The following is a 13,842-nucleotide window of genomic DNA, read 5'->3' on the forward strand; positions in this document are numbered from 1 at the left end:
TGCCAAGGCTGCAGTCCTCATACCTCAGCCCACTAGTTCCTATATTCCTTCTGGTGATCTCTGTGTTGCTGTCTGTCAGGACGCTATTGGCATCGCCAATGGTTCTCCCTTCACGGGAATAAGCTCTGGCTTTTTAAGCGTCTCCCAGTGGCTTGGACAACCTCCTCTCGGCGCTCCTGCCGGTAGATCATTTTAACTTGGCTGCATATTGGCCACTGCCTTTTTAGCCATCGTCATTTGATAAGCGGCGCTACCCCACCACTTTGTTCACATTGTGCCCAAGATTTAACTGTCTGCCATTTCCTGACAGAGTGCCCATTTTTTAACGGTATACGTTCCCTTTTGGACTTGCCGTCTGAGTTATCGGCCATTTTAGCAAATGATGTGTGGGCTGTTAACCGCATTTTACTTTTTATCCGCCAAAGCAATATGATGAAGGCCATTTAATTTTTATTTTTGGACCTCCATTTCTGTATGGTGTCTTTTTTAGCCCTTTCCCCATGTCCCAGTTTTTAGATGTCTTCTCTTATGTCAACTGAGACTGATGTACAGTTGTTTTTTTTAACTCCTCTCTGTCTTCGTATTCTATAGTTTTGACTTGGGCGCATATGACCCAGTTGTTTTTTGTGCCCTGAAGCAAAACACAACCAACCATCCAAAGTCTCCATATGGGCAGAGTTTCCGTGACAGTTTTTTCACAATAACCAAAAGTTTTGCCAACTCGCTTTCAGACATGAGTTCAATGACATTCAAGGCTGTCAAGGTACCTTCCGGTCGGGCTGATAAGGCGCGCTGGCGCTGTGCTAGCGCGTGGCGACCGGAAGTTGTGGTTGCGATAAGCACTACTGGGATCCAGCTGCACCGCAGCTCGGAGCGTCATTCGCTCTGCGAATGTCGAGGAGTGCGGTCGCATAGCTCTGGGTGTCTCGCTGGGCGTTGGCTTGCTACGTTCACTTGTGTTAACGTGCCACAGCAATGCCTCTGCGACGTGGTTACCGTCGTTGCTGGCGGCGCAGTGTACCAGTGTATCGCAGTTTGAAGGCGATTGATATTGACTTGGCTGGGCAGTTTAATAAACAGCAATTGAATGGAGGTCCAAATTTTTTTCGTGGACTCCATCTGAACTTTACCTGTGATGTACAAGCAGTGTTTGGAGGTAGTACCTGGTTGACACTTGCTGTTGTATGGGGCAATCAAGCAGATTATGGTGGCCTTGAAGCATTTCCAGATGCTAACATTTTGGCTTGGAAGACATGGAGTATTTCTGAGACTACAGGACTGTTGGCTAAACAGTCTTATGGTACTCTTGTTCCAAGCATGCCATTTGTTTTGACTACGAGAAGGATGGCATCACGCAGTGGATCATGCGTGGAAGAAGCACGGGTGCACTAATATCTTAAATGTAATATGTGCCATAAAGTTTTTCACTTTGCCTAGACCCACAGAGAAAATGTCTGGGTACTCTTTACTAAGGGTTTCCAATTCCTGAAATGGTACTTGTTCTGAGACCAGGTGGACTGAGCCATTGATGACAAAGTCAAAAACTGGAAAAGCACCAAGGCCGGATAGATTCTCATCATCCATGCTGTGAACCACAAAGAAGGTGAAGACTCTTACTACATTTTTGTATATACCTGTGATTATGAGTTATCGTTTGAGTGAAATGTGTTGTTTGTTATATGCCACTAAAGTCAGGCTTAGGTAACATCTTCTATCTCCTGCCAACAAACACATCTGAACTTCTTTAATCAATTAATGTAGAGGAAGATCATAAGGCAGTGATATCAAAGCAGCTATGAACATGGGTTTTACAAGGATTGTTAAGAAAGGTAGGAAAATATTTTTGCTTAATAAAGGTGAGAGCGAACAAATTGTAGTGTATCTAAGTAATCAGTATCAAATATTCAGTGTTGAGGATGAAGATATGGAGCACAAATGGAAAAAATTCCAAAGCATCATTCAATATGCTTTAGACAAATATGTTCTGAGCATCTTAAGGGATGGGAAAGACCCTTTGTCATTTAATAATTGTGTTAGGAAACTGCTTCATCAGGATTCAAGAGAAGTCAAAACCTACCTGCCAAAAATAAAAGGCTGCACAAAGTGAAAATGGGCTCAAGGGATGCAATAAAAGAGCCTTTTGGTGACTCTGAAAGTAAAATTTTCACAACACTGCTGAGTAAAACCCCAAGAGATTTTGGTTTTACACAAAATCAATTATCAGCCGAAATTCTCTATTCATTCCTTCAGTGACCCTGCTGGCACCAAAATGGAAGAAACAGAGAGAAGGCTAAAATACTGAATTCACTCTTCTAAAATTATTTCCCCACAGACGATTGTAACATGGCCTCTCATGTGAATCATCGTACAAATGCAAAAATGGTAGATATTGAGATAATCGATCGCGGAATAGAAAAGTAACAGAATCACTTAGTAGTGGAAAGGTGTCAGGACCAGATGAGATATCTATACGATTCTACACAGACTATACAAAAGAACTTGCTCCTCTTCCATCAGCAGTTTATCATAAACTGCTGGAGCTACAAAAGCTAACTAGCACTGGAAAAAAGTGCGGGTCACTTCTGTTTTCAAGAAGGGTCATGGATAGATGCACATAATTGTAGCCCTATGTTGTTGATGACAAACTGTTGTTTTATGCTCAAGACTTGTGGCATTTTTGGAGATGAAAAATCAGCTTGGAATCTGCAAACAGAGATCTTGTGAATCTCAGCTCGCTCTGTTCCTCCATGAGATCCATAGTACTGTAGACAAAGGTACTCATGTTGATGATGCCCCAAAAGCATTTGACACCATCCTGTAGTGCTGGCTTACCAATTAGCAGACCGTATTCAAGACTTCCTTGCAGGTAAAACCCAACACAATGCTCTTAACAGAACAAAATTGACAGATGTAAGTGTAATTTCTGGAGTACTCCAAGGAAGTGTGATAATACCATTATTGTTTACATTGCCTGTAAATGATCTAGTAGAAGGCACCAGAAACTATTTGAGATATGTTTGCAGATGGCGTGGTTATTTGTAAGAAAGTAGCAATGCCAGATGACAATATTGCTTTGCAGAATGACCTGCAGAGGACTGATGAATGGTACAGTTTCTGGCAGTTGACCCTTACCATAAATAATGTAACATATTGCGCATACATAGGACAGAGAAATCCACTGCTGCACAACTAAACTGTCGATGTCAAATTGCTGGAAACAGTATATGTGGTAAAATATCTAGGAGTACCGTAAATGGAATGACTACATAAAGAAAACAGCAGGAAAAGCAGATGCCAGACTGAGATTCAGAGGAAGAATCTTAAGGAAGTGTAACTCATCCATGTACAAAGTGGCATAAAAGGCAATTGATCAACCGATGCTTGAGTACTGTTCATGTACCTGGAATCCTTACCAGTCAGGACTGATAGAAGAGTAGAGAAAAATACAATGAAGAACAGTGTGCTTTGTCACAGATCATTTAGTTAGCTTGAGAACATTACAGAGGTGTTAAAGAAACCTCAATGGCAGGAATTATAAGAGAGGCATTGTGAGTCATTGAGAGGTTTGCTGTTCGATATTTCATGAGAGCACTTTCTGGGAAGTGTCAGGCAATATTACTTGGTCCCACCTACATCTTATGAAATCTCTGCCACACACACTATTAGGTACCTTCCAGAATATGATGTAGATGTAGAGTTGTGAATTGAGAGGGAGGTGCTCCCAGCTGGAGATACATTTAAGTGTTTAACAGGGATGCAGAGGCACTCCAGAGTTTGACAGGCAGACATGAGATGTCCTTCCTTCCAGCATGTCTGATACTGTGCCCACCTGTTGGGAAAGTCTTCTTTGACACGTGTTCAGGTACAATGGATATGACAGCTGGTCAGGGGACCAAGACTTTTTTCCTTGGTTTTGAGATGGAGTGCTGCGCTGTTTGTGCTCTACTGTTGCCGCATTTGCTGTGTTGGCAAAGTTGGATCCCTTTCCAGGGTCTGACGTGACAGTCATCCTCACATCTCAGAATTCTAATCAATGGCCTGTGCCCAGGAAAACTTTGAAAGATTGGATCAATTTTAAATTATCTTTCAAAGTAGGGCCCTAAGATTGTAGAGTTTCTGATACACCTCCCTATCTGGAGCTGCCCGATTGATTACGTCCCTAATTATCTTCTCTGCATACGATTCATTATGTACTGGAGTCACAGAATGGCTTTCCCTATTGAGTCCCTGCATTTCAGCTGCCCAGAATTGTATGACTGATTAGGCTGTTTATGGCACTGATAAAATATTCCAAGCAGGATGCAATGACATGTCAGTGTCAATAAAAATATGCAGTTAGTAGAGAACAGATTGTGTTGTTTCCATGAGAGGGGACTTTTGCACAAAAGCTGGTACATACTGGGTGAGATCAGTGACAGGAAAAACGATTTTTCGGCTGCTGGATCCTTTACCTGGAATGCGGCAAAATGCTCTGGAGGTGCTAGTCGTGCACATCCCACTCTCCCACCTTGTCATAGCACATAGCCAGGAGAGCAACATGGAGAACAAGGCTTCCTGACGTTTCTGACCCTCTAACTGGTGTTGAAGAAAGTGCTGTAACATGAATTCCATCGACATAACTGGTAAGGTAGCTTGTTGTGCGGGGTCCACGGTTATGTAATGAACATGAAAAATGCCCAAGAACATCATCATTTATGTTGTAACTCACTGCGTAAAATATGAGACGGCACCTCCATGTATTTAATGATCTCACAGGACGATAGTTCACAGTGGAAACAATGTATGGTATAGTCATGTTACAAGATAGGTACTGTACAGTTCTAGCTAACTTAGTAAATAGCACGATGAGTGAGATAAGATTGAGGGTGATCATTGGGTGGCGATTGTATATGTAGATGGCCTGTTTCAGGTGGTGCTGGGAAGTGCCTGGGCAGCCGTCATGCGAAGTGTGCACAGCCACGGTATCTCCCCCTGGCAGCCACACTTGCCAATAGTGTACTGTAGCGTCATATTTGCTCATCGTGCAATGAATACTGATGTCAGAGATGTCTAGGTCATAGCCCAGTGGGTTTCCACACATCACAATGCTAAAGAATGGAACCATGGCTACTATTTCACTGCAGTATTTTTATACGTTGTTGTTGGTTTTTTGTTCCACATAAATATTATATTGATTGAAAGAAACCTTTGTGTGCTTTTTGCTGTACTGCATTGTGCCATTGGTGTTATTTTGACTAAAATTTTTCTTTCAAGTTAGCACCTATTAAAGCACTGTACACGACCTTCTCATACATATGTCAGACAGCATCATTCGATGGCAAAGTTGGATGAGTTTTGTTTGAAACACGTGGGCACCACATGAATTTTCCATTCTCTGATGACTGAAATCTACAAAATTGAGGGGAGTCATGCAGTTGTTGCAAGGGGAGTGTTCCAACAGCCACTTTTGCTAATCCCTGGCATGATATTGTGTGATCCTTATTTGTACAATATGTATATAACAGGGGGGGGGGGGGGGGGACAGGAAAACATTGGATTGTGAGAATAACTGCAGAAACATTCTGCAAACATGTAATGTTTTGTACTTGTTATTCCAAATGAAAACAATTTCCTTTGTTACTGCTTCATAAAAGTGGCAAACCTAATATATTATAAGAATCTCTCTGATTTATGATCAAGCTGTTATAATTACCTTGCAGTATTGAGAACGAAGCTGAACTTTCAAAACTTATGTTTTAATTTTCTACAGGTTGAAGTACGGGATGATGAAGAGCAAAAGTTGAAATTTCAGGAAATAATTGATCTTCTTGTAGCAGCTGGGTATTTCCGAGCTCGAATTAAAGGACTTTCACCATTTGATAAGGTCTGTTTTTGCAAATTCTGTATATCAGGATTTTGTTTGTGACTGACAAGATGATATTACTTATTAATGATATGTAATCTTCATTATTGCAGGTTGTAGGAGGGATGACATGGTGTATTGAAACATGTAATTTTGATGTTGACGTTGACTTGCTTTTTCAAGACAGTTTTACAATAGGGCAGAAAATGTAAGTTGATAATTATACAACCATCCAATAATTATTATGTGAAGATGCCTACGAAATTAAACTAAAGTGAGTGAGTGAGTGAGTGTGTGTGTGTGTGTGTGTGTGTGTGTGTGTGAGAGAGAGAGAGAGAGAGAGAGAGAGAGAGATGGTTGGGAGGGTGGGTGAGTACATGGGGGGGGGGGGGTGTATAGAGATAGTAGAGAAGTATTGGAAGGCAGAAAAAGGAGAGACAGTTGGATTTCAGCAACAAAGGCAAAATTGTATTAATTCTGGTAATAATTTCGGAGAGATAGAGAGAGGGAGAGGGAGGGAAGGGCAGAGGAATAGAGGGGGAGATAGATGTGTCCTGCAGTCGGGGGAATAGGATGGAAAATGACTACTCAGCTGAGGGTGAGAGGAAGAGATTGGGTTGCTACCCAGATGGAACTAGTGAACGTTGAGGCCAGGAGATTACAGGTATGAAGTACACTACTGGCCATTAAAATTGCTACACCATGAAGATGACATGCTACAGACGCGAAATTTAACCGACAGGAAGAAGATGCTGTGATATGCAAATGATTAGCTTTTCAGAGCATTCACACAAGGTTGGCGCCGGTGGCAACACCTACAACGTGCTGACATGAGGAAAGTTTCCAACCGATTTCTCATGCACAAACAGCAGTTGACTGGCGTTGCCTGGTGAAACGTTGTTGTGATGCCTCGTGTAAGGAGGTTTCCAACTTTGACAAAGGTCGAATTGTAGCCTACCTCGATTGCGGTTTATCGTATCGCGACATTGCTGCTCGTGTTGGTCGAGATCCAATGACTGTTAACAGAATATGGAATCGGTGGGTTCAGGAGGGTAATACAGAACGCTGTGCTGGATCCCAATGGCCTCGTATCACTAGCAGTTGATATGACAGGCATCTTATACACATGGCTGTAACGGATCATGCAGCCACGTCTTGATCCCTCAGTCAACAGATGGGGACGTATGCAAGACAACAACCATCTGCACGAACAGTTCAACGACGTTTGCAGCAGCATGGACTATCAGCTCAGAGACCATGGCTGCAGTTACCCTTGACGCTGCATCACAGACAGGAGCACCTGCAATGGTGTACTTGACGGTGAACGTGGGTGCACAAATCGCAAAACGTCATTTTTCGGATGAATCCAGGTTCTGTTTACAGCATCATGATAGTCACATCCATGTTTGGAGACATCACAGTGAACGCACATTGGAAGCAAGTATTCATCTTCGCCATACTGGCGTATCACCCGGCGTGATGGTATGCGGTGCCATGGTTACACATCTCGGTCACCTCTTTTTCGCATTGACAGCGCTTTGAACACTGGACGTTACATTTCAGATGTGTTACGACCTGTGGCTGTACCCTTCATTCGATCCCTGCAAAACCCTAAATTTCGGCAGGGTAATGCACGACCGCATGTTGCAGGTCCTGTATGGGCCTTTCTGGATACAGAAAATGTTCGATTGCTGCCCTGGCCAGCACATTCTCCAGATCTCTCACCAACTGAAAACGTCTGGTCAATGGTGGCCGAGCAACTGGCTTGTCACAATACACCAGTCACTACTCCTGATGAACTGTGGTATCGTGCTGAAGCTGCATGGGCAGCTGTACCTGTACACACCATCCAAGCTCTGTTTGACTCAATGCCCAGGCATATCAAGGCCATTATTACGGCCAGAGGTGGTTGTTCTGGGTACTGATTTCTCAGGATCTATGCACCCAAATGGGGTGAAAATGTAATCACATGTCAGTTCTAGTATAATATATTTCTCCAATGAATACCCATTTATCATGTGCATTTCTTCTTGGTGTGACAATTTTAATGGCCAGTAGTGTAGATTGGTTCACATTTTTCCTGTAGCCATTTCGCTTTGGCTTCCATGCACCTACTATTTATTTCATTCCTGAGTGATTTATATTGCTGTATTCCTGTCTTTTCCTGAACATTTTTGTACTTCCTTCTTTCCTCGAACGGTTGAAATATTTCATATGTGACCTAAGATTTCTTCACAATTACCTTCCTAGTACATATGTTTGTCTTTGCAACATCTGTGAAGGCTCTTTTCCGAGATGTCCACCCCTCTTCAGCTGAACTTCCTTCTGTAGTATTCCTTATTGTAGCATCCACACCACGAACTTCAAGTGCATCTCATCATTCCTCAGTGCTTTACTATCCCACTTCTGCTCACACTGATCCTTCTGTACGATTCTCTCAAACTTCATCGATACTAATTTGTGATGTGGGTCTATATCTGCTTCTTGGTGTAGCAGTTTTAATGGCCAGTAGTGTATATGCAGGAGGTTGCGCAGCTCCTTGGAGTAAACAATTGCTAGTCTCAAACCTCAATTTCCTCCATCTGATTCTGTTATCCTCTTCCTGCTCCTTTTAGCTTCACTTATCTCTCCTTTCATTTTCTTTGCCTTTCTGTCCTGTACTGACATTGTTTTTAGATTAGTTGATATTGTCAGATTCTGCTGTGAAATGTTCATCTTTCTCTATTTTAATATTATAAGTCAAACAATGGGAAAACCAGGATGGAATGTAACAATACCAGAGAAGGAAAATTGCTACTCACCATATAGTGGAGATGCTGAGTCGTGATAGGCACAACGAAAAGATTCACACAATTAAAGCTTTCGGCCATTAAGGCCTTTGTCAGCAGCCAGTGCATGATGGGAGTGGCGACTGGGTGGGGGTAAGGGGGAGGCTGTGGTGGGGAGGGAGAGGGATAGTATGGTGGGAGTGGCGGACAGTGAAGTGTAGCAGTTTAGACGGAGGGCAGGAGAGAAGGTGTGGAGGGGGGAGGGGGTAAGTAGCAGAAAGGAGAGAAATAAAAATAAATTAAAAAACTGGGCGTGGTGGTGAAATGGTGGCTGTGTAGTGCTGGAATGGGAACAGGGAGGAGGCTGGATGGGTGAGGACTGTGACTAACGAAGGTTGAGGCCAGGAGGGCTACGGGAACGTAGGATGAATTGCAGGGAAAGTTCCCACCTGAACAATTCAGAAAAGCTGGTGTTGGTGGGATGGATCCATATGGCACAAGCTGTGAAGCAGTCATTGAGATGAGGGATATCATGTTTGGCAGCGTGTTCAGCAACAGGGTGATCCACTTGTTTTTTGGCCACAGTTTGTCGGTGACCGTTCATGCGGACAGACAGCTTGTTGGTTGTCGTGGCTACATAGAATGCAGCTCAGTGGTTGCAGCTTAGCTTGTAAATCACATGAATAGTTTCACAGGTAGCCCTGCCTTTGATGGGTTAGGAGATGTTAGTGACCGGACTGGAGTAGGTGGTGGTAGGAGGATGTATGGGACAGGTCTTGCATCTAGGTCTATTACAGGGGTATGAACAGTGGTCGTGTAAGGATGGACGAGTATATTGTGTAGGTTCGGTGGACGGTGGAATACCACGGTAGGAGGGGTGGGAAGGATAGTGGGCAGGACATTTCTCATTTCAGGGCATGATGAGAGGTAATCGAAACCCTGGCGGAGAATGTAATTCAGTTGCTCCAGTCCCGGATGATACTGAGTTACAAGGGGAATGCTCCTTTGTGACTGAACTGTGGATGTGGACTTGGGACTTTGGGAGGTGGTGGGAGACTGGAAAGATAAGGCATGGGAGATTTGTTTTTGTACAAGGATGGGAGGATAATTACAGTCAGTGAAGACTTCAGTGAGACCCTTGGTATATTTTGGAGGGACTGCTCGTCACTGCAGATGCTACGACCTCGGGTGGCTAGGCTGTACGGAAGAGACTCCTTGGTATGGAATGGGTGGCAGCTGTCGAAGTGAAGGTATTGCTGGTGGTTAGTAGGTTTGATATGGACGGAGGTGGTGGTGTAGCCATCTCTGAGGTGAAGGTCAACATCTAGGAAGGTGGCTTGTTGGGTTGAATAGGACTAGGTGAAGCAAATGGGGGAGAAGTTTTTGAGGTTCTGGAGGAATGTGAATAAGGTGTCCTCGCCTTCAATCCAGAAAGCAAAGATGTCATCAATGAATCTGAACCAGATGAGGGGTTTAGGATTCTGGGTTTTTAGGAAGGATTCCTCTAGATGGCCCCTGAATAGGTTAGCATAACATGGTGCCATGCGGGTGCCCATAGCCGTACTGTGGATTTTTTTGTAGGTAATGCCTTCCTTTTTAAGGAGAAGTAATTGTGGATGAGGATATAGTTGGTCATGGAGACTAGGAAGGAGTTTGTCGGTTTGGAATCCATAGGGCGCCTGGAAAGGTAGTGTTCGATAGCAGTAAGGCCATGGGCATTAGGAATGTTAGTGTACAGGGAAGTGGCATCAATAGTGACAAGCAGGGCACCGTGTGGTAAAGGGACAGGAACTGTGGAGAGTCGGTCGAGGAAATGGTTGGTATATTTTACATAGGAGGATAGGTTCCGGGTAATAGGTTGAAGGTGTTGGTCTACGAGAGCAGAGATTCTCTCAGTGGGGGCACAGTAACTGGCTACAATGGGGCATCCTGGGTGGTTGGGTTTATGGACTTTAGGAAGCATGTAGAAGGTGGGAGTGCGGGGAGTGGTAGGGGTAAGTATAGAGATGGACTCTGGGGAGAGGTTCTGGGATGGGCCTAAGGATTCGAGTAGTGACTGGAGATCCTGCTGGATTACTGGAATGGAATGGGATTTGTATGTGTGTCTACTGTTGACAGAGGCCTTAATGGTCGAAAGCTTTAATTGTGTGAATCTTTTTGTTGTGCCTATCGCGACTCAGCATCTCCGCTATATGGTGAGTAGCAACTTTCCTTCTCTGGTATTGTTAATATTATAAGTATTAGTCATGATTTTTTTTTTTCCTAAGCTCTGTTGATTTTGTGTTTATTTTGGATCCATAGTCTTAGGGATGGTGCCTTTGAAAGGAAATAAAATTTCTAGAACTCTTGTAAGAGAACCAAAATCAAAGTTAATAATTACGTGGAAAGCTAATGCTATTAGTACACTTAAGCTCAAGGATGCTAGGTAATGATTAATGAAAGAAAGGAATACTCAGACTTTGCCAAGAAAAGGGAGGATGGGCAGAGAGGATAGACAGGCTAGTGTTGAAGGTGCTGATTGGAATGTTTCTGAAGATTTGGGGCCTGAAGTAGTGTAAGAGTTCTAACAAAAGTATCAGTATAATCAATCATCAGATTTGCCAAATTATCACATTACAGTGCACTGACAGAAAAAATTGTTGCGGTGCTACCAGAGATGAAATGTCCTCACCAGATTGAGCCTCACCAAATTCAAGGATTGGATTTTATCCACATATTTCCTGTTATTCAGGTAAGTTCACTACTGTCAGCTACAAAAATAAATTGCTAGAAAACACTCTAGACTCAGACTGAACATCTGATTTTCTTTCCTTAGTGGCTAGTGAAAAAATCAATGGAAACAAGAGCTGAGATTGGAGATTTCTTGCGTTCATATGCGGTCAGTCAATTTGATAAACAGTATGGTGGAGCAGAAGAGGAAACCACTTTAAAGCAGCGAGCCAGTATTACCCAAAATATTCTGAGTGTGAAGGTTTGCTGTATCAAAACCTTTGTTTTTAGTTTTATAAGTTGCTCCTTTAAATTAGATTATGTTTATACCATTTCCAGTTCATATTTTTTAAAAATCCGTTTATATTGTTTCTTCCAGGAACTCTACCACCCACAACGAAGGTTCCGGAGAAAGGGGCCACCACCTGAAGATGAGGAAACATCTGTTTACAGTACTTTATTGGAATATGGTCATAGCATAAAGATGTTTGATGTACCTGTTGGAACAGAATCAGTGAGTATTATGCCCTGTCTTTGTAAACAAAGAATTACAAGCATCAGATACATACTGTGTGATCACTAACTTTAACCACTTTCCTGTTACTGCATTGAACTACTCCTCCTGTGAAATTTGTGATCACTGTATGAGATAAAACAAAAATTTGCATTTGACCCAAATCAACACATCCCTGTATGAAAATGGTTCCTTGCTCATGGAAGTCAAACTTTATAATGAACTTTTGGAAAACATGAAAGCAAAATCTTTGAAGTCATATTTACAGCATCACTGCTTTTAGTCCATTGAAGAATATTTAACAATATAAATAATATGTAAAATAAGTGAAAGGCAACCACTTGCCTAAGTTGGGCTGATGTGTGGAGCATATTCACATTAGATTTTGAGCTCTAGCTCTTTCTCGAGTAAATGTTCATACATTCAAAAACACACACACACACACACACACACACACACACACACACACAAATGCACACTTCTGCAGGTATTCCTAACTGATGAATTTGGGGTAACTTAAGAAGACAAGAATCCACACACGTGTGTGTGTGTGTGTGTGTGTGTGTGGACTTTTTGTGCAAGGATCACCTGGATCACCTATGTGAAAAAATCAAACACAAACAGAGTGATTTTTCAACACTTTTCATTCCTGTGCTGATGTTACATGTAGGGTCTGTCAACCGATTTTTATATTGAACCTGACCTTGATGTGATACTGTCATTCTCAGTCCAAATAGTAAGTTGCTTTGGCAGAGAATCAGAAGATTAGTTGGCATTTTGTTATTTTCATGTTGCGAGGCCTCAATGATTGTCATTGAATCTGTGCTGCTTTCAACAATTTAAGTTTCCTTGTTCATATTCCTTGTGGTATGAATACAGAACAGCTACTGATACTTAATGTTTCATCATCTTTAGCTACTTTTGTGTACTTTAAATATACTGGCATTTTATGGCCTCTGTTAACAAAGATGTTAGAGAGGGATACAGTGTTGCTGGCTTCAGGAAATTAATGCACTGCAAAAGAAAACAAAGATATATTTAAATACATGTGAAGTCTTGAAACATTTTGGTTAGTAAAATTGATGCTGTAGAATACACATGATCTGGAACTCGGAAACTGAGAGTTGCTTCCAAGCACATTGGTTGAAGTAAGGGGACAGTAGCATATATTTCTCCATTACTCATTTTCATTTCTATTTTGAAGTAACTACTAGTCTGTTCTTTTATAACAGCTATGGAAACAAATTAGGGTACGTAAAGCTGAATATATTGTGCAAACCTACTTTGTCAAATGCTTCTTACTTTGTTTTTCTGGGGCACCCTTAAAGCATGTCACAAGTGATGCTAAAGAAGGGCTACAAAAACTGTGGGACCAAAGAGCACCATATCGTTAAATACTATCCTGATAGAAGGATACCACTAGTGTAAAAAAATGACTGTAACAAACAAATTTCCCGTATAATTGTGTCTCAAATCATACAATTGCTACTGTCAGCTGGGACTTTGGATACCGAGCATGATGAAACTACTGCCTCATGCAAATTACCCCAAACAAACTGAGAATTAGTCCAAGAAATAACCGTAAAACCTGAGAGTTATTAAGTCAGCATATATTTCCTCTGTAACCAGCTGCCTAGTTCATATTTTTGTGACACTGAATGATTTAGTTTTGTTGCTAAGCTTGCTTTTGGGATATGAGAAGCAGTAAGTCTCGTCTGGAGTAGTTCATTTGTATTTTTTGTATGGTATTTGGTCATAAATTATGTGGTGTTGGGTTGTGCTGCTGGATTGAGAGATCTACTCCACCATGGTGTATCTGATGGGATGTACTATTCCCCCAAACCAGATACCAGTGTTGCCTATTCACTAACTTTCAACTTTGTTTAGAGAATTCTATGTACCGAATAGCCAAAACATGCCAGTTGGAATGAAAGGTTCTTCAGTGATTCAGACAGAAGTTATTTATTTCACATACATAATGCTCACAGCCTCATAACTGGACTTTCTTT

The 13,842-nt window shown here is 42.1% G+C and overlaps 1 protein-coding gene across 2 annotated transcripts in view; it reads left to right on the forward strand.

Annotated features, from left to right (window-relative positions):
- Positions 1 to 13,842, forward strand: part of LOC126259737 (coiled-coil domain-containing protein 93) — an 85,034-nt gene that overhangs the window by 21,932 nt on the left and 49,260 nt on the right. For both annotated transcript variants that reach the window (XM_049956724.1, XM_049956723.1), the window contains exons 2-6: positions 5,750 to 5,863; positions 5,956 to 6,050; positions 11,230 to 11,341; positions 11,426 to 11,581; positions 11,699 to 11,833. In XM_049956724.1, the coding sequence (XP_049812681.1) occupies positions 5,750 to 5,863; positions 5,956 to 6,050; positions 11,230 to 11,341; positions 11,426 to 11,581; positions 11,699 to 11,833 (612 nt within the window). The remainder of the gene's footprint in view (positions 1 to 5,749; positions 5,864 to 5,955; positions 6,051 to 11,229; positions 11,342 to 11,425; positions 11,582 to 11,698; positions 11,834 to 13,842) is intronic.

Source organism: Schistocerca nitens, chromosome 5 (genome assembly GCF_023898315.1).
Source record: "Schistocerca nitens isolate TAMUIC-IGC-003100 chromosome 5, iqSchNite1.1, whole genome shotgun sequence".
Taxonomy (NCBI): Eukaryota; Metazoa; Arthropoda; class Insecta; order Orthoptera; family Acrididae; genus Schistocerca; species Schistocerca nitens.